Here is a 19,702-nt window from a genome sequence, read left to right on the forward strand (position 1 = left end):
ATGAGATTACAGATGGAATTAATCCCCGTCAGGATAACTCTCAACTCTGCCACTGCCACTGCACTCAAACACCTATAACCAAACAATAATAAATTAATGAGATACTCATTTTATCAGATCTATAGCATGATAGCAGGGAGGCAGGAGCATTTAATTCTCCATGAAGAGAATGCGTGTGGTTGGAGAGTAGGTGAGGGAAAGATTTCACAAAAAGGTGTGATTTTAGTTGACTTTTTCTTCTTTTTCTTTTTTTTTTTTTAAGACGGAGTCTTGCTCTGTTGTCCAGGCTGGGATGCAGTGGCACAATCTTGGCTTGAATCCGCCTCCTGGGTTCAAGCGATTCTCCTGCCTCAGCCTCCTGAGTAGCTGGGATTACAGGCATGTACCACCACGCCCGGCTAATTTTTGTATTTTTAGTTGAGAAGGGGTTTCACCATATTAGCCAGGCTGGTCTTGAACTGACCTCAGGTGATCCACTTGCCTCAGCCTTGCAAAGTGTTGGGATTATAGGTGTGAGCCACCTGACTCTTATTTATTACTCTTGAAGAAGGTAATTAATATTCTAAATACATGCTCTGAATAAAAGTCTTCAAAGACACAGAGAAGCTGGAGATCTTAGCAGACTGTTCAGAATCTGATGAAGTGGGAGTAATCTGGAGATGAACAACAAGCAGTGGCCCAATCATGATAGGCTTGTATGTTATGTCAAAAGTTTTGAAATCCATCCTGTTACTGATGGGAATGGCCGGAGAACTTTAGGCACAGGAATGACAATGATAAAATCTTACATAACATTTTTGAGCTACTTACAAGGCTGAGAGGCAGGAGGATCATTTGAGCCCAAGAAGTTCAGGGCTGCAGTAAGTCACAATCACACCACTGCACTCCAGCCCAGGTGACAGAGCAAGGCCTTGTCTTTAAAAATAATAAAATTTAAAACATAACATTTTTGGAAGATCAAAGAACCATACATATGAAAGAAATACAAGCAACATGAGCACCGTAGTCCTTTCATTATAAATGGGAAATTATGAAAAAAATAAAGCAAAATCCCTGTTCTCATAGAATTTATATTCTAATGAATGGGTAGAGGCAGGCAATAAAAAGACCACATACAGCCCGGTGCGGTGGCTCAAGTCTGTAATCCCAGCACTTTGGGTGGCCGAGGCGGGCGGATCACGAGGTCAGGAGATCCAGACCATCTTGGCCAACATGGTGAAACCTGTCTCTACTAAAATACAAAAAATTAGCTGGGCGTGGTGGCACATGCCTGTAATCCCAGCTACTCGGGAGGCTGAGGCAGGTGAATCGCTTGAACCCCGGAGGTGGAGGATGCAGTGACCTGAGATCAGGTCAGTGCACTCCAACCTGGGTGACAGAGTGAGGCTCCGTCTCCAAAAAAAAAAAAAAAAAAATATATATATATATATATATGTATGTGTATATATATGTGTGTGTGTGTGTGTATATATATATAAAAGCATACTATGTATGGACTGCTTCGTTTGGCAGTCATTTTGCTAAGTGCAGATGACACAAAGAAGAGTGAAAAGCAACACCCCACTTCTAGAGCTGAGAGTTGCAGCGCATGTGAGTGAGAGCTCAAATCCTGGGCCAGGAACCCATGATGGAGAGTTCCACTGCTGCTGGGCTTCATGTGTCTGATTTAGAGTTGATGCAATCCTGTCTGTTGTGGAGAGTGCACGAAGGCATATGAAAAGGGGAGCAGCAGGCCGGGCGCGGTGGCTCACGCCTGTAATCCCAGCACTTTGGGTGTCCGAGGCGGGTGGATCACGAGGTCAGGAGTTCGAGACCAGCACGGCCAAGATGGTGAAATCCCGTCTCTACTAAAAGTACAAAAATTAGCCGGGTGTGGTGGTGGGCGCCTGTAATCCCAGCTGCTAGGGAGGCTGAGTCAGAGACTCGCTTGAACCCGGGAGGCAGAGGTTGCAGTGAGCCGAGATCGCGCCACTGCACTCCAGCCTGGGTGAAAGAACGAGGCTCTGTCTCAAAAAAAAAAAAAGGGGGAGCAGCATATTAACAACGAGGAGAAATGACTGTCATTGTGTTTACTTAAGTTTCTCTAGGGAAGAAGCCCTGGCCAAATCCCACCCTTCAACCCCCCAGGGGCCTAACAGAAGAATGCACATCCTCGGGAGCTACCTAAATCTACTGAATTACAATGCATATGGGCGGGGCCCAGGAATCTGCAGTTTAATAATGAATATCCCCAGGCCATTGTTATGTACGCTTAAGACTTGAGAACCATTGGCCTCTCCAGCCTTTTCTCACTTCACCTATTAAAAGCCCTATTTTATAGAGGAGGAAATTGAGGCACAGGTTAATTAACTTGCTAAAGTCACATGGAACCAGAGCTGGACTCTAGATCAGCTTGAGATACAGCTCTTTTCTTTCTTTCTTTCTTTTTTTTTTTTTGAGAGACGGAGTCTTACTCTTTCTCTGTCGCTCAGGCTGGAGTGCAGTGGCGTCATCTCGGCTCACTGCAACCTCCGCTTCCCGGGTTCAAGCGATTCTCCTGCCTCAGCTTCCCAAGTGGCTGGGACTACAGGCGTGCGCCACCACACCCAACTAATTTTTGTATTTTTGTTTTTTTTAAGTAGAGACGGGGTTTCACCATGTGTTGCCCAGGGTGGTCTCGAACTCCTGACCTCAGACCCGCCCGCCTCGGCCTCCAAAAGTGCTTGGATTACAAGGTGTGGGTCACTGCGCCCGGCCAGCTCTTAGTCTTAAACCTAACAGTACGTTATCTCCTTTTGCTAACTGATTTGTTGCTAAAACTTCAACAAGCACTGGACTTGGAGTTTGAACACTTAGTCTGAAGGTCCACTATGTTCAGTCTAGTGAGTCTGAGCAATTAACTCACATTTTGAATTTCAAGTCTCTCGCCTTAGGCAAAACACCACCACCTGATGCTCACCAGAGGGGCGTGACGCGGCAGCTGGGCAGGGAAGGGATGGGAAGGGAGGCGATCGATAACTCCGGTGCGCCGCTGACTGTTGGATTGGCTCGAACTTCTCCCGCCAGGCCTAACCTACTCCCGCGCACTCCTGGGCCCGCCCAGCCGCCATCTTGATCTAGGAGGGAGCGCGCCGCACGCGTGAGTAAACAGCCGGAGCCGGGAAAGTCGAGCTCTGGCAGCGTCCGGGTGCCGAGGGGCAGAGGCGGAGAGAACCCTGTCCTGATCTTCCTAGGTGGGATAAATATCGGGGTCACAGTGGTAGGCCGCGGGGAACCCTCAGTCTGCCCACCCTCCGCCCCTCTCGGCGAGATGCCTCGTTCCCCGGGCTTCTCCCGCCCTCCGCCGATCTCCTCCCTCTGTTGAAAGCTGCCCGGGAAAGTGGTGGCGGGAGCGGGCCCAGGCCCGAATGTGGCGTGGGCTCAGGTGCCTGGTGCCGGGCGCCGGAGGAGGTTCGCGCTGGGGTTTGGTGCTTTGGAGGCCTGGGGTGCAGACGCGGCGTGGCTGTGAGGCCGGGGCGGGCGTGCGGGTGTGAGGGCCGGACTCACACTGGGCCGCCGCGGGGCTGTTTCCATCGGTCACTGGATTTTCTCCTCTTCCGGTTCGGGCCTCAGGGTGGCCGACATGACGGCCAGGGGTCAGAGCCCCCTCGCGCCGTTGTTGGAGACTTTGGAAGACCCTTCTGCCTCCCATGGAGGGCAGACTGACGCTTACCTGACTCTGACCAGGTGAGGTCCGCCACGGGGCGTAGCGGGGAGGGGGGCGCTCTATAGTGGGGAGAAAGAAGGTGGTTGGGAGGGGCGCGTAGAATGAATGTGAGTTCTAGAAGTCTAGCAAATGTGAGTTCTAGAAGTCTAGCAAATGTGAATTCTAGAAGTCTGGCAAATGTGAGGAAGCCCGAGTCGCGGACGCGTTGGGGGGCGGGGGAGATGTATCCTAGGTGACGTTCCCGGGTGCTGCTGCTGCTGCGCTTGAGGTGTGTATTTGGAACGAGGGAGCATGCACGTGTGTTTTCCAAGCGAGAGATTTTTAAAAGTTTCGGTTGGAAGTAGTTGTTGGAGGAGGGGTCTTCAGTGTAAACCTCCGATGTGTTGGGAAAATGTGGCTACCCAGAGTTGTTTTTTTAACAGAGCAATACACTGATTTTTATTAATTGGAAAATACTTCAAAATAATTTTCATAGAAATGTACTAAAGTTTTGTAAAACCTTTTGTAAAGGCTTAGCAAATCGTTAGTAACTAGGGATAGGGATCCCTGTTCTGTCTTTTTGGAGTCAGGCTGTCACAACTTGCATGTACTCGATGTAAAAACTTACTCTGAGAGTTTTTCTACTTTCATTTTTGATATATATTGCATTATATATTCTGTATATCCTTAAGGACCTTAACTACTGGGTCAATTCATTTGCAAGAGTTAGAAAGTAATTTTTAAAAAGATTGTACATGTATTTTGGGGAGTATTTTTTTTTTCCTGTCAACTGCTTAAACTTGTGTTCTTCCTGCTTTTTAAGTCGTATGACTGGAGAAGAAGGAAAAGAAGTAATTACGGAAATTGAGAAAAAACTTCCTCGGCTGTACAAAGTTTTAAAGGTATGTATCTGTTTGTTAAATAGTTTTTCACTTTTGGTAGTTTTTTTTTTTTTTTTTTTGAGGTGTAGTTTTGCTCTTGTTGCCCAGGCGAGAGTGCAATGGCTCAGGCTCGGGCTCAGCTTACTGAAACCTCCGCCTCTCGGGTTCAAGCGATTCTCTTGCCTCAGCCTCCTGAATAGCTGGGATTATAGACATCCGCCACCACCCCGGCTAATTTTGTATTTTTAGTAGAGAAGGGGTTTTTCCATGTTGGTCAGGCTGGTCTTGAACTCCCGACCTCAGGTGATCTGCCCACCTCGGCCTCCCAAAGTTCTGAGACTACAGGCGTGAGCCACTGTGTCCAGCCACTTTTGGTGGTTTTTAAAAGTTTTGCCAGTTGACTCAAAAGGTTTGAATCTAAAATAACAGCAATAATACTGATTGTAATACTCTTTATTGTTACTTAAAGCTTCTCGGGTACTTTCTTAATTACCTTACACGCTTTATCACTTAACTCTCCATGGTTCCATGAGATTATTTCTTAATGATCACTTTGCAGGTGAAGAAATTAATTTAATTTGCCTAAAGTTGCCTAGGGGCACTTGAATCTGAGTTTGTGCTCTTGAAAGCAGAGATCAGAGATTAATGTTTCCTTTCCTTTTGGGAATCTACATCTAAGTGATTCTAAAATTACAGTTGTCTTTGGTCTAGTCTGTAGGTAGCATTAATTTCTTTTTCCTCATTCACCCTCAGTTTTTGCTACAACCGTTATCATTTTTGCTTTAGGGAAATGATGTTTGACATCATATTATGGACCTGTGTTCGTGTCTTCACTTGCCTACTTAGTGGCTTCCTGACCATCCTTAACATCTTTTAAATTTCCTTGTTTTTAGAATGAAAAAATTGAACTTTTATCTCCAAAGTTTCTTTGAGTTCTCATTTTTATGACTGTGTTCTTTTTTTTTAAATTTTTTTTTGTGTTTTTATTATGACCTTGTTCTTGTGCTTTTATTTTTGTTTTTAATTTTTAAAATTGAGGTGGGGGTCTTGATAGGTTGCCTAAGCCAGTCTCGAACTCCTGGGTCCAAGCGATCCTCCCACCTCAGCCTCCTTAGTAGCTGAGATTACAAGTAGGTGCCACCATGCCCAGCTTTTGTGCTTTTTGTTTGAGACAGAGTCTTGCTGTGTCGCCCGTGCTGGAGTGCAGTGGCACAATCTCAGCTCATTGCAACCTCTGCCTCCCAGGTTCAAGCAATTCTCCTGCCTCAGCCTCCTGAGTAGCTGGGATTACAGGCATGCCCCCACCACATCCAGCTAATATTTTTAGTAGAGACGGGGTTTCACCATGTTGACCAATCTGGTCTTGAACTCTTGACCGCAGGTGATCCACCCGCCTTGGCTCCACCAAAGTGCTGGGATTACAGGTGTGAGCCACCGTGCCCAGCCATGTGCCTTTAAACAAGTGTTTCATCCAGGCATGTACATTTTAACGTGATTTTTGGCTGAGTGTTAACAGAGATACTGCCTACTCTTGTTGTTGTCATAGTCATCAACATTTTTTGTGTAAGCAGAAACTTTATTGTGTGCTAGTTACTTAGTATCAGTGTTTATTCCATTTTCTTCATTATCCATATTCCACATTACAGTAATTCAGTGTGAAGACATGCACTTTTGTATATTGAGTATTTATAGGATCAGGAATTCTATTGCTTCCTTTTTTTTTTTTTTTTTTTTTTTTTTTTTGAGACGGAGTTTTGCTCTTGTTGCCCAGGCTGGAGTGCAATGGCTTGAACACCTTCCAGTTTCAAGCCGTTCTGCTGCCTCAGCCTCCCAAGTAGCTGGGATTACAGGCATGCGCCCCTACGCCCAGCTAATTTTTTTTGTATTTTTAGTAGAGACGGGGTTTCTCCATGTTGGTCAGGCTGGTCTTGAACTGCCGACCTCAGGTGATCCGCTCACCTTGGCCTCCCAAAGTAAGCCTCGGCCATTGTGCCCAGCCAAAATGTCAAGCCAACTTGACATTTTGAGTCAAGTTGCATTGTTTGTAAATAGGATTTGTACCTGAAATTATTTGGATGCACATGGAAGGTTGATAATAGGACAATAAGCAATTTTAAACAATGAAGGATAATTGAATTCTTTCAGAGTAGGAACCATACCAGGTAAAATAGAATATGTTTCTATGTCGTGTTTAGAGTTCAGCTAGGATTGTGTCTAGGAATCTACAACATTCTTGAAAATGAGACACATCATCGTTAAGGAACACTTTCAAGTAAGTTTAATGAAAATTAATCACAAACATTTACTAGCTGTTATCCAGGAGATACACTAGTAGCTCTCAAAGTATTAAGCCTTACTTAGGTGCTTACAATTGGTTGCTGTGCTATATCCCTCACATTCTGTACTCTAGGGTTTGCATTTTTTGGCTTTGTTTTGTAAATATATAGAAGACACTGCAGGGAAGTATCTGCTCATATTGAACCATTAATATTTGCTATTCTTCCTGCTCAAGAATAACAATTGAAGATTCCTTGGATATTTGATTCAAATAGATATGGTGGTTTTGAAGATAAATCCCTTTGGAGTAGGAAATGGTACAAGGGAATGGGGTACAGGGTAAAAGTAAACATTCATATTGAGATCCTCTTTGACAGATTTGGCCTTTTATAGCTTTTACATAAATAGTATGAGTTGGGCTTTAAATTCTAGATTGACAGCCAGGCACGGTGGCTCACGCCTGTAATCCCAGCACTTTGGGAGGCCTGAGGCGGGTGGATCACCTGAGGTCAGGAGTTTGAGACCAGCCTGGCCAACATAGTGAAACCCCATCTCTACTAAAAATACAAAAATATAGGCATGGTGGTGTGCGCCTGTCATCCCAGCTACTCTTGAACCTGGGAAGCAGAGGTTGCAGGGAGCTGAGATTACGCCATTGCACTCCAGCCTGGGCAACAAGAGCGAAACTCTCTCAAAAAACAAAAATTTCTAGATTGACATGGATTGAAATTCTCTTATGTATAAAGTAAGGTTTAAAAAATTGTTTTATTTTACTATTAATTGAGATAATAATAGATACTTTATAAATGTTACATTGTAACCCCTTCCTTCTCCCAGTCTTAGAGGAAGAGATGTCACTCCACTGTAAAGCTAGGATGTTAGCTTTTGGATTTGAGTCTCTTGTTTACTCAGTGAAAGGGCCTTGCTCCCTTTTCCCTGTCATGTCTTTAGCATCTTTCATCTGTTGACCTCTTTTTCTTTGCTTTCATAGGTGTAGAGATATCCTTTATCTTCATTCAGTTGATCTCGATCCAGTTTCCTCTCCTTTCTTTACCAAGCTGTACACATGGCCTTCTGATTTTATTCCTTGTTTATTTTTATTTTTATTTTTTATGCGTATTCTCAAGGATTTGTTGGAGTAACGTGATGAATTTGCTTGTTCTGTAATCGACTTCTGCTTTCTAAAAATTGATTTATAGTTGTGCTTGTTTGTAATAAATGTGATTTTGTTTTTGTAGACTCACATTTCCAGTCAAAACTCGGAGCTGAGTAGTGCTGCTCTACAAGCCCTGGGGTTTTGCTTATATAATCCCAAAATTACCTCAGAATTATCAGGTAGATAAATTTCTTATGACTGTTAATATTTTTAGAGTATAAATAAAGTATAAGTTTTAAGTATTAGTAGTTTGATGCTGTTAAAAGTACTGTTATCTCTGGATTAGTTTCAGAACCTGTAGTTTAAGGTTTGCTTTTAAGAAAGAAAGAATGGCCGGGTGTGGTGGCTGACGCCTGTAATCCCAGCACTTTGGGAGACCGAGGAGGGTGGATCACGAGGTCAGGAGATCGAGACCATCCTGGCTAACATGGTGAAACCCCGTCTCTACTAAAAATACAAAAAATTAGCTGGGCACGGTGGCGGGTGCCTGTAGTCCCAGCTACTCGGGAGGCTGAGGCAGGAGAATGATGTGAACCCGGGAGGCGGAGTTTGTAGTGAGTCGAGATCGCGCCACTGCACTCTAGCCTGGGTGATAAGCGAGACTCCATCTCAAGAAAAAAAAAAGAATGTTTAGATTATCATTACCTACACATAGCTCTAACTTTGATACTACAAAATTTGCTCTTAAAAATAATGGTATTTGACAAAAATTAGCCGGGCGTGGTGGCAGGTGCCTGTAGTCCCAGCTACTGGGGAGGCTGAGGCAGGAGAATGGTGTGAACCTGGGAGGCGGAGCTTGCAGTGAGCCCAGAGTGCGCCACTGCACTCCAGACTGGGACTCTGTCTCAAAAAAAAAAAAAAAAAAGGTATTTGCTGGGTGCGGTGTCTCATGCCTGTAGTCCCAGCACTTTGGGAGGCCAAGGCGGGCGGATCACCTAAGGTTGGGAATTCGAGACCAGCCTGGCCAACATGGAGAAGCCCCGTCTCTACTAAATATACAAAAATTAGCTGGGTGTGGTGGCGCATGCCTGTAATCCCAGCTACTCGAGAGGCTGAGGCAGGAGAATCGCTTGAACCCGGGAGGCGGAGGTAGCAGTGAGCCAAGATGGTGCCATTGCACTCCAGCCTGGGCAAGAAGAATGAAACTCCGTCTCAAAAAAAATCAGATAAAAACGGTATTTAAACATGATTGCTGTAAAAAGGGAAGCTTTTATTCAGGCATATGCACTAAGGAATGTGCTGAATTGAAAAGTTCTTTGACATCATAAATGTGGGATAATTTGGAACTAAAAGTGGTAATGAAAGCACAGAACCTAATGCTTTCCAAGTTTTCAAGTAGTCTGCACTGTTGCTCCATAGTTAGATGATTTCCATTGTAAAGGAAACCCTTATCTTTAGAGAAGGGAAGTTAGGAATAAAGATGTCAACGTTGTTACTATCTGTTTTTGAGGGAAAAGCCACTGCCTGCTCTTTTTTATACATGGAAGTGTTAGCAACCTAAAGCAGGAGTTGTTCATTTTGGAGCAGAGATGCAGGATTGAAAACATCTTACCAAAAATTGTCTTGTGTGTTCAAACCTACAATGATATCTAGTTATTTCAGTTGCACAAGATATCTGATTTGGTGTCTGTTGTTTTATTTTCTCTCAGTATATCTTCCCTTCTAATCTGAATTTTGTGTTTTGGGGAGAAGTTTGGTATCAGCATTGGTTCTCTGATCTGTTCTCTGGATATACATTTAATTTTATGATTGATGAGTATATTGTTTTCTCTAGTTTTATATTTGAGACTTTAAAGAGTATCAACTATTGTATACGAAATTAAAACTGCTTGTTTTTCAGAGGCAAATGCTCTGGAATTGCTTTCAAAATTGAGTGATACCATTAAGAGTTCAGACAAAAATGTACGTACCAGAGCACTTTGGGTGATATCTAAGCAGACATTTCCCTCTGAAGTGGTTGGCAAAATGGTGAGTATAGTTTTTGGGTATGCCATCTTAACTATATGCCAATTAAAAAAAACTATAATCCCAATAAAAACAGTTCAGGCTTATTTCATTTGTATTTATTTGGTTTGTTTTTTAGGTATCCAGTATAATTGATTCATTAGAAATACTGTTTAACAAAGGAGAGACGCATTCTGCTGTTGTTGATTTTGAAGCATTAAATGTTATCATAAGGTATGCATTTGGATGTTGTGCAAATTGAACAATAGTTTTCATAAATTTAGCTGAAGGAGAGGGCTTTTGGGATTTAAATGAGAGACACTTTAAAGGGGGAATGTCATTTACACAAAACGACTCAAGGACAAAAAGTAACAGGAAAAAGATGGAAGTAGATGTGCATGGGCTACTAGGTTTTTTGTTTATTTTTACTGGGAATATGTTCAAGGTGAAGTCTTGGTTATGTTCCTGCTAGTAACATACACAGTTCAGGTTTGAAAAATATCTGTTAAAGCTTGTGTAAGGGTTTAAAAAATAATGTAAACTCATAAGTGGGCTTGGGTTGTTTAGGAAGGCAATCAGTGTTTAGCAGGGAAAAGAGTACCTTGTTCATTTTTGTTGTAACAGGCATGCCAACGCATAAACTCTTTTTTAAGTGTGAACTCTTTGATGACATTTCTGTCTTCCCTGTGTTTTGTTCTTTAAAATTTTCTTGTTGAGTTACTTGCTTTAACTTCCCCACTGTTGAGTGCTCTGATTGATGCTAAGATTATGTCATGGTTCTCTGGCTATCCTCTTCTATAACAATGATGAATTTAGTAATATAACAATAAGTAATACAGTTGGCCCTTTGTAGGTTCTGCATCCTTGGATTCAACCAATTGAGGGTTGAAAGTCTCAGAAAAATTGCGTCTGTATTGAACATGTACAGACTCTGATTTTCTTGTCATTATTTCCTAAACAATACAGTATAACAACTACTTACTTAGCACTTACATTGTATTAGCTGTTATCAGTAATCTAGAAATGATTTAAAGTATATGGGAGGATGTGCATAGATTATATGCAAATACAGTCATGTGTCACATAATGATGGGAATACATTCTGAGGAATGCATTATTATGTAATCTCATCATTGTGCAAACATTATAAAGTGGACTTAGACAAACCTAGGTGGAATAGCCTACTATATACCTAGGCTGCATGGTACAACCTGTTGCTCCTAGGCTACAGACCTGTACAGTATATTACTGTACTGGATATTGTAGGCACTTCTAACATGATACTATTTGTGTACCTAAACATAGAAAAGGTACGGTAAAAATATGATAAAAAAGATTAAAAAATGATACACCTGTATCTCACACTTAACCACGAATGGAGCTTTTAGGACTGAAGGTTCTTTGGGTGAGTCAGTGAAGGAGTGATGAGGGAATGTGAAGGTCTAGGACGTTACTGTGCACTATTGCAGATTTCATAAAGACTGTACACTTAGGCTATGCCAAATCTATAAAAACATTGTTAAAATAAATTAACCTCTACTTTCTGTAACTTTATTTTTTTGAGACAGTCTCACTCTGTTGTTCAGGCTGGAGTGTAGTGGTGTGATATCAGCTCTCTGCAACCTCTACCTCCCAGGTTCAAGTAATTCTTGTGCCTCAGCTTCCCGAGTAGCTGGGATTATAGGCGCCAGCCACCACGCCTGGCAAATTTTTGTATTTTTAGCAGAGATGGGGTTTTGCCATGTTGGCCAGCCTGGTGTTGAACTCCTGACCTCAGGTGATCCACCCACCTCAGCCTCCCAAAGTACCAGGATTACAGGCCTGAACCACTGTTCCTGGCCAGCTTACTGTAACTTCAAAATTTTTAAACTTTTTGTCTTTTGTAAGAATAATTAGCTTTGGCCAGGCACAGTGGCTCACGCCTGTAATCCCAGAACTTTGGGAGGCCCAGGTGGGTGGATTACCTAAGGTCAGGAGTTTGAGACCAGCCTGGCCAACATGGTAAAACCCCATCTCTACTGAAAATACAAAATCAGCTGGGCATGGTGACGCGTGCCTGTAATCTCAGCTATATGGGAGACTGAGGCATTAAGAATCGCTTGCACCCGGGAGGCAGAGGTTGCAGTGAGCTGAGATTGCACCACTGTACTCCAGCTTGGGTGACAAGAGTGAGACTTGGTCTCAAAAAAAAAAGAACGCTTAGCTTAAAACACAGACATACAATTGTACAAACATATTTTCCCTCGTTAGATCCTTATTCTAGGAGCCTTAATTTTACATTTTTTTTTTTTTTTTTTTAACTTTCATAACTTTTTGGTTAGCAACATAACACATCAGCCTAGGGCCTCTGCAGGGTCAGGATCATTATACTGTCTCCCACCTCCACATCTTGTCATACTGAAACGTGTTCAGGGGCAATAACATGCATGGAGCTGTCATCTTCTGTGATTGATGCTACCTTCTGGAGTATCTGCTGAAGGACCCTTCAAGGCTACTTTGCAGTTAACTTTTTTTAAATACAAGTAGGAGTAAACTCTAATGATAAAAATTATAGTGTTGTAGTGAGGTCCTGGAACCAATCCCCCAGGGATACTGAGGGATGACTGAAATATTTCAATCTAAAGACAAGATTGGTTCTTTAAAAAAAATTTACAAAAGCAGTAATGTGCAAATTTGTAAAAATAACATCTATTTCTTGTGTGTATGCATATTTGTATATATTCTAAAACAAATGGGCCGTACTGTGTATATTTCTGTGTGTCACATATTTTACTGCTTGTTTAGACTTAAAACATGAGGTCATGCTAATTATTCATTGATTTCTCTATTATAGGCTAATTGAACAAGCCCCAATTCAAATGGGAGAAGAGGCAGTGAGGTGGGCAAAACTGGTCATACCTTTAGTGGTTCATTCAGCACAAAAGGTACATTTGCGGGGAGCAACTGCCCTGGAGATGGGAATGCCATTATTGCTTCAGAAACAGCAAGAAATAGCATCTATTACGGAGCAGCTTATGACTACTGTGAGTGTTCTTTTATGTAAGAATTTTCTGGATACTGCATCAGAAGGTTCTGCACTAAGCTTAAAATTCAGTCTGGTGGCCAGGTACGGTGGCTCTCACCTGTAGTCCCAAAGCGGGAGGCTGAGGTGGGAGGATTGCTTGAGGCCAGGAGTTCCAGACCCATCTGGGCAACATAGTGAAGACCCATCTCTACAAAATATCTTAAAAATTAGCTGGGCGTGGTGGCATGCGCCTGTAGTCTCAGATGCTTGGGAGGCTAAGGCGGGAGGGTTCCTTGACCAGAAATTTGAGGCTGCAGTGAGCTATGATCTCATCACTGCATTCTAGCCTGGGTGGCAGAATGAGACCCTGTCTCAAAAAAGTAAATAAAAAATCTGTCTGGGCATATTGGTATAGTTGCACTATGATCTAGGATTTTAGCTTTGAATCAAAATCTTAAGAGTTGCATAAGTTAGCATAGGCACATTGCTCATTACATAGTAGTAAGGAAGGGAGCTATCTATTGTTACTAAAATCCAGACATTTTACTTCATGTCTAGTAAACAGGAAATAGGAATTGTATTTCTGAAAGAGGGAGAGCATTAACTGATTCACTCATGTTTGGGTTGTTACTGTATAATCCCAGTAGATACAAATTTAATGTACATAAACTTACCTAGTCTCTATAGTTTTCTAGTTACTACTTGCCACAGATTTTAGGTTTTCTAACCATTGTTCTTATAACATATTTACTGGGCATCTGATATGTGCAGTGCATTGTTGCAGGCGCTGTGAATATAGCAGTGAACAAAAGAGGCTTGATGGAGCTTATTTCCTTGTGGGAGAGATCATTAAGTACGTAGTGTAGTAAGTGAAGACCACTAAGGAGAAGAGCAAGGACCGGAGAGTGCCGTGAGAAAGGAATGTAAGGTGGTCAGAGAAGGCAAAGGAAAGGACATTTGAACAGTGATTTGAAGGCAGAGTAGGAGTTATCCATGTAGATAATGAACCAGACAAGAGAACTATGAGGGCAGAAGGCCCGGCTCTAATGGTTGTGTACCTGCTTGGTGTTCTGGGAACACTGGGCAGTATGACAGTAGTGGAGTGAATGAGAGTGAGAGGAAAAGAGGGCCCAATCACATAGGACTATGGCAGGGACCATTGTAAGGATGGATTTTTACTCTAGATTACACGGAAAGCCATATTTGAAGGTCTTGTTTTGTTTTTTGTTTAAGAGACAAGGTCTCACTATATTACCCAAGCTGGTCTCGAGCTCCTGGGCTCAAGCAATCCTCCCACTTCAGTCTCCCAAAGTGTTGGGATGACAGGCATAAGCCACCACGCCCAGCCCCTAAAACCTGGGATTTTACTTACTTAAAATGCAAAAGACTTCTTGGTAATGTTCAGTATGACACAGTAACTCAAGTGTCTTCATAAATAGCTTTATTCTGATGAATTCAATTTTAGTAACACATATATATATATATATATATATATATTTTTTTTGAGACAGTTTTGCAATTGTTGCCCAGTCTGGAGTGCAGTGGCGTGGTCTCAGCTCACTGCAGCCTCCGCCTCCTGGGTTCAAGCGATTCTCCTGCCTCAGCAGGAGTAGCTGGGATTACAGGCACCTGCAACCATGCCCTACCGATATTTGTATTTTTAGTAGAGATGGGGTTTCACCATATTGGCCAGGCTGGTCTCGAACTCCTGACCTTGTGATCCGCCTGCCTCGGCCTCCCAAAGTGCTGAGATTGCAGGCATGAGCCACTGCACCTGACCATAAAATTCTTTCTTTAACCCATTTATCAAGCTTGCAACAAAGCATATATGAAATTCTTTATATAAATTTGAGCTAAAAATTATTTCCCGTGTCTGTTGATTATGAAGCTATTAATGTATTTTTTCATTATTGTGAAAATATTAATACAGTGTCATTTAAACTAGTTAATGATATGCATGCTGACATTTTTAGGGTAAAGTATATTGGTAGAAAAAAAAAGTTGGATTGATGGATGGTAGGATGACCAGATAGGTGATAAGACCAACATAGTAAAGTGTTAGTGGTAGAATCTGGGTGTTTGTATTAGAGCATTTACTGTAAAAACTCACTCAGATTTGCTGTATGCTTCAGTTTTCCTTGGAGTCTTTTGGGAAAAATTTTTTTTTTTTTTTTTTTGAGACAGTCTTGCTCTGTCACCCAGGCTGGAGGGCAGTGGCACAATTTCTGCTCTCTGCAACCTCCACCTCCCAGGTTCAAGCGATTCTCATGCCTCAGCCTCCTGAGTAGCAGGAATTATGGGCCCCTGCCACCATGCCCAGCTAATTTTTGTATTTTTAGTAGAGACAGGGTTTCACCGTATTGGCCAGGCTGATCTTGAACTCCTGACTTCAGGTGATTCTCCTGCCTCGGCCTCCCAAAGTGCTAGGATTACAGGCTTGACCCACCGCACCTGGCCTCGGGTGGGGTAATATTTTTATTATGGAGAAAACTATTTGGTTGAATCAGTTTTTGAAAATTATTCCTAGACTTTGGTATTGGATTTTTTTTTCTAAGAGTCTGTTTGGTAAATTAATTGCTTTTGTTTGCAGAAATTAATCTCAGAACTTCAGAAGCTATTTATGAGTAAAAATGAGACTTACGTGTTAAAATTATGGCCTTTGTTTGTCAAACTACTTGGAAGGGTAAGTGCCCAGTTAATGAACAGTCAACAGTTTTTACATGCTGGACTCTTTCTTTTCTTAGTTTTTCTTTGTACACTTGATGCTCGGTATTTCCTTTGTACAGCTGATGCTCATTATTTCATGCTTACTCACTAAAATTTATTTGTAAATCTGAAACCAGTACTTGCATTGCTTTTGCCTTCATTTGTAGACACCCAGAGTGGCAAAGAATTGGAGTCACACAACGTGCATGTTTCCAGCTGAGGTCAAGCAAGGTTACACTCTGCCTTTTTTAGTTCTTATACCTTAAACAGGTGTCCTTTTTATAATCCCTGTAATGCCACATTTTTCACTTTTCTGTGCTTTCCTGGTGGTTTCACTGTTTAAATTTGGAACCCAAAGCTTGGGTCCAGGTGCTGTCTAGTTTGTGTTCCTAAGCAAAGGAAGGCTGTGATATACCCAGTGGTGAAAATAAACTTTGTTCAGGCACGATTTATAGAGCTACTGGCTGTGAGTTTGATGTTAGTGATTCAGTAGTGTGAAATATCTTCTAATAGATAGACGTTAAGCAGGTTATGTATTGAACAGCTGACAAAAGTGTTGTGTCCAAAGAACCTAACCCTGTATTTCCCATGGGATTGATCACTCAGTATTTGCCAATTTAGTGTTCAAGGCTACTTTATATAATAGAAAACCATAACTACTATGAATAATGAGAGAGAATCAATTGTATGTTCAATGATTAAGCCAGGTTTTGGATGGCAGGGGGTGTGCTGCTTTTATTGTGGTAAATATACATGTTCTAACCATTTGTAAGTGAACAAGTCAATGGCATTAAATCTATTCATAATGTTGCAAGCATCACCACTATCTGTACCCAAAACTTGTGCATCATCCCCAACAAAAACTGCACCCATTAAACAGTAAACTTCCTCTGCCCTCCTCCTACACCCAGACATTACCCTTTGGTAATGTCTGTTCTACTTTTTTGCTTATTCTAGGTACCTCATAAAAGTGAAATTACAACATATTTGCCCTTCTGTGTCTGGCTTATTTCACTAAGCATAGAGTTTTTTGTTTTTTTTTTTGAGACGGAGTTTCTTGTCACCCAGGCTGGAGTACAATGGTGTGATCTTGGCTCACTGCAGCCTCTGCCTCCCGGGTTCAAGCAATTCTCCTGCCTCAGTCTCCTGAGTAGCTGGGACTACAGGCATGTGCCAGTATGTCCGGCTAATTTTTGTGTTTTTAGTAGAGACAGGATTTCACCATGTTGATCAGGATGGTCTCGATCTCCTGACCTTGTGATCCACCCACCTCGGCCTCCCAAAGTGGTGGGATTATAGGCGTGAGCCACCATGCCTGGCAGCATGAAGTTTTTAAGATTTATCCATGTCATAACATATATTAAAGTTGCATTCTTATGGCTGAGTAATTGTATGTATATAACACATTTTGTTTATCTGTTGAGAGACATTTAGGTTGTTTCTACCTTTTGGCTATTGTGAATAATGTTACTGTGAACACCAGTGTACAAATCTGTTGGAGTTCCTGCTTTCAGTTTTTTGGGTATATACTTAAGAGTGGAATTGCTGAGTTATGTAGTAGTTCTATGCTTAACTTTTTGAGAAAGCTCCAAACTCTTTCTTCTTTTGAGACAAGGTCTGGCTCTATCTATCACCCAGGTTGGAGTGCAGTGGCACAACCTTGCTCACTGCAACCTCTGTCTCCCAGTCTCAAACCATCCTTCCACCTCAGCCTCCCAATTACCTGGGACTACCACCCAGCCCGGCTGATTTTTTTTTTTTTTTTTCCATGTTTTTTGTAGAGACGGAGTTTTGCCATGCTGTTCAGGCTGGTCTCCAACTCAAGTGATCCGCCTGCCTCAGCCTCCAAAATTGCTGGATTACAGGCATGAGCCACTTGGACCAGCCAGCACCAAACTCTTCTGTAGCAGCTGCACCATTTTATGTTCCCACCAGTAATGCACTGGGGTTCCGCTTCCTTAACAGCCTCACCAACACTTTTTATTTTCCTTTTTTTGATAGCCATTCTAGTGAATGTGAAGTGGGATTGATTTGGTATAGATTTGCATTTCTCTGATTACTAGTGATGTTGAACATCTTTTCACTTGGTTCTTGGCTGTTTGTTTCATTGTCTCTGGAGAAATGTCTAAGTCCTTGGCCCATTTTTGAGTAGGTTTGAATTTTTATTGTTGAGTTGTAGTTCTTTATATGTTTTGGATATTCATCTCTTATCAGTTCTGTGATTTGCAAATGTTTGCTTCCATTCTGTGGGTTCTCCTTTGCTTTCTTGGTAATATCCATTGCAGAGTTTTTAATTTTGGTGAAGTATTATATATATATATTTTTTTATTGCTTGTACTTGACATCATATTCATGAAGTTATTGCCAAATCCAGTGTCATTTTTGTTTCCCAATGCTTTCGTCTAAGAATTTTCCAGTTTTAGATCTTGAATGTAGATCTTTGAACCATTTTGAGTGAATATTTGGATATGGTGTAAGGTGAGAGTCCATGTTCATCCTTTTGCATGCAGATGTTCAGATTCCTCAGTATCATTTATTGAAAAGGTGGTTTTTATTAAATCCTTGTGGTACCTTTTTTTTTTTTTTGAGACAGAGTCTTACTCTGTTGGCTAGGCTGGAGTGCAGTGGCATGATCTCAGCTCACTGCAACCTCTGCCTCCTGGGTTCAAGCAATTCTCCTGCCTCAGTCTCCCAGGTAGCTGGGATTACAGGCGCCCACTACCATGCTCGGCTAATTTTTTTTTTCTTTTCTGTATTTTTATTAGAGATGGGGTTTTACCACGTTGGCCAGGCTGGTCTCGAACTTCTGAGCTCAAGAGATCCACCCGCCTTGAACTCCCAAAGTGCTGGGATTGCAGGTGTGAGCCACCGCGCCTGGCCTGTGGTACCCTTTTGAAAATCAATTGAACATAGGTGTGAAGATTTATATCAAGCTCAGTATTCTATTCTTACGGTCTGTATGGCTGTCCTTATGCCATTACCATATGTATTAATTACTGTAGCTTTATACTAAATTTGGCAGTCAGTTTGTCTGGTTTTATTTTTCAGGATTGTTTTGGCTTTTAATTTTTTTTTTTTTTTCTTTTTGAGCTGGAGACTGTCCCTGTTGCCCAGGCTGGAGTGCAGTGGTGTGATCTCAGCTCACTGCAACCTCCGCCTCCTGGGTCCAAGCGATTCTCCTGCCTCAGCCTCCCGAGTAGCTGAGACTGCAGGCGCACACCACCACGCCCAGCTAAATTTTTGTATTTTTAGTAGAGACGGTGTTTCACCATATTGGCCAGGCTGGTCTCGAACTCCTGACCTTGTAATCCTCCCGCCTTGGCCTCCCAAAGTGCTGGCATTACACGTGTGAGCCACCACACCTGGCTGTTTTGGCTTTTTGAGACTGCATTTCCGTGTGAATTTGACGATCGACTTCTTTATCGGTGAAAAAGACAGTTGGAATCATGGTAGGGATTGTGATGAATCTGCATATAATGCCTCGAGTAGTTAGCATTTCATTGATGTTAAGTCTTTCTACCCATGAACACAGATGTCTTTCCATTTATTTAGGGTTTTTTTTTTTAAAGACAGGTCTCGCTCTGTTGCCCTGGCTATATTGGCTCACTGCAACCTCAGCCTCCTGGGTTCAAGTGATTCTCCTGCCTCGGCCTCCCGAGTAGCTGGGATTATAGGTGCCTGCCACCACGCCTAGCTGATTTTTGTATTTTTAGTAGAGATGGGGTTTTACCATGTTGGCCAGGCTGGTCTCAAACTCATGACCTAAAGCAATCCATCTGCCTCGGCCTCCCAAAGTGCAGGGATTACAGGTGTTAGCCACTGTGCCAGGCCTGGGTCTTTAATTTCTTTCAGCAGTGCTTCGTAATTTTCATCTTGTGTCTTTAACTTCTTGGGCTAGATCTATTTCCTTTAGCTCTTGTAGCTAACTTGTGCGTTTTTTTTTTTTCTAAACCATTTTTTTTGTTACTGGTTTATAGCCTGTTAAGATTATATGTGGTTTATAGCCTGTTAGGAGCATTAGTGTTTATGTAATTTTTTATTTGTGATGCATTACTTGTCATTTTTCCATT

General features: G+C 42.2%; 1 protein-coding gene across 21 annotated transcripts in view; it reads left to right on the forward strand.

The window, feature by feature from the left end:
* The first annotated feature begins 3,045 nt into the window (after positions 1-3,045).
* Positions 3,046-19,702, forward strand: part of RIF1 (replication timing regulatory factor 1) — a 96,534-nt gene continuing 79,877 nt past the window's right edge. For 14 of the 21 annotated variants that reach the window (XR_010136031.1, XR_010136020.1, XR_010136019.1 and 11 more), the window contains exons 1-7: positions 3,086-3,705; positions 4,488-4,566; positions 8,061-8,157; positions 9,819-9,946; positions 10,062-10,156; positions 12,756-12,945; positions 15,517-15,609. Coding sequence is in view for 2 of the 21 variants with exons in the window: in XM_063712803.1 (XP_063568873.1) it covers positions 3,602-3,705; positions 4,488-4,566; positions 8,061-8,157; positions 9,819-9,946; positions 10,062-10,156; positions 12,756-12,945; positions 15,517-15,609 (786 nt within the window). In the remaining 19 variants the exon portion in view is untranslated. Of the gene's footprint in view, positions 3,706-4,487; positions 4,567-8,060; positions 8,158-9,818; positions 9,947-10,061; positions 10,157-12,755; positions 12,946-15,516; positions 15,610-19,702 lie in introns of all 21 variants that reach the window. The other 7 variants (XR_010136034.1, XR_010136027.1, XM_063712802.1 and 4 more) reach the window with 5 other exon arrangements.

Source organism: Pongo abelii, chromosome 11 (genome assembly GCF_028885655.2).
Source record: "Pongo abelii isolate AG06213 chromosome 11, NHGRI_mPonAbe1-v2.0_pri, whole genome shotgun sequence".
NCBI lineage: Eukaryota > Metazoa > Chordata > Mammalia > Primates > Hominidae > Pongo > Pongo abelii.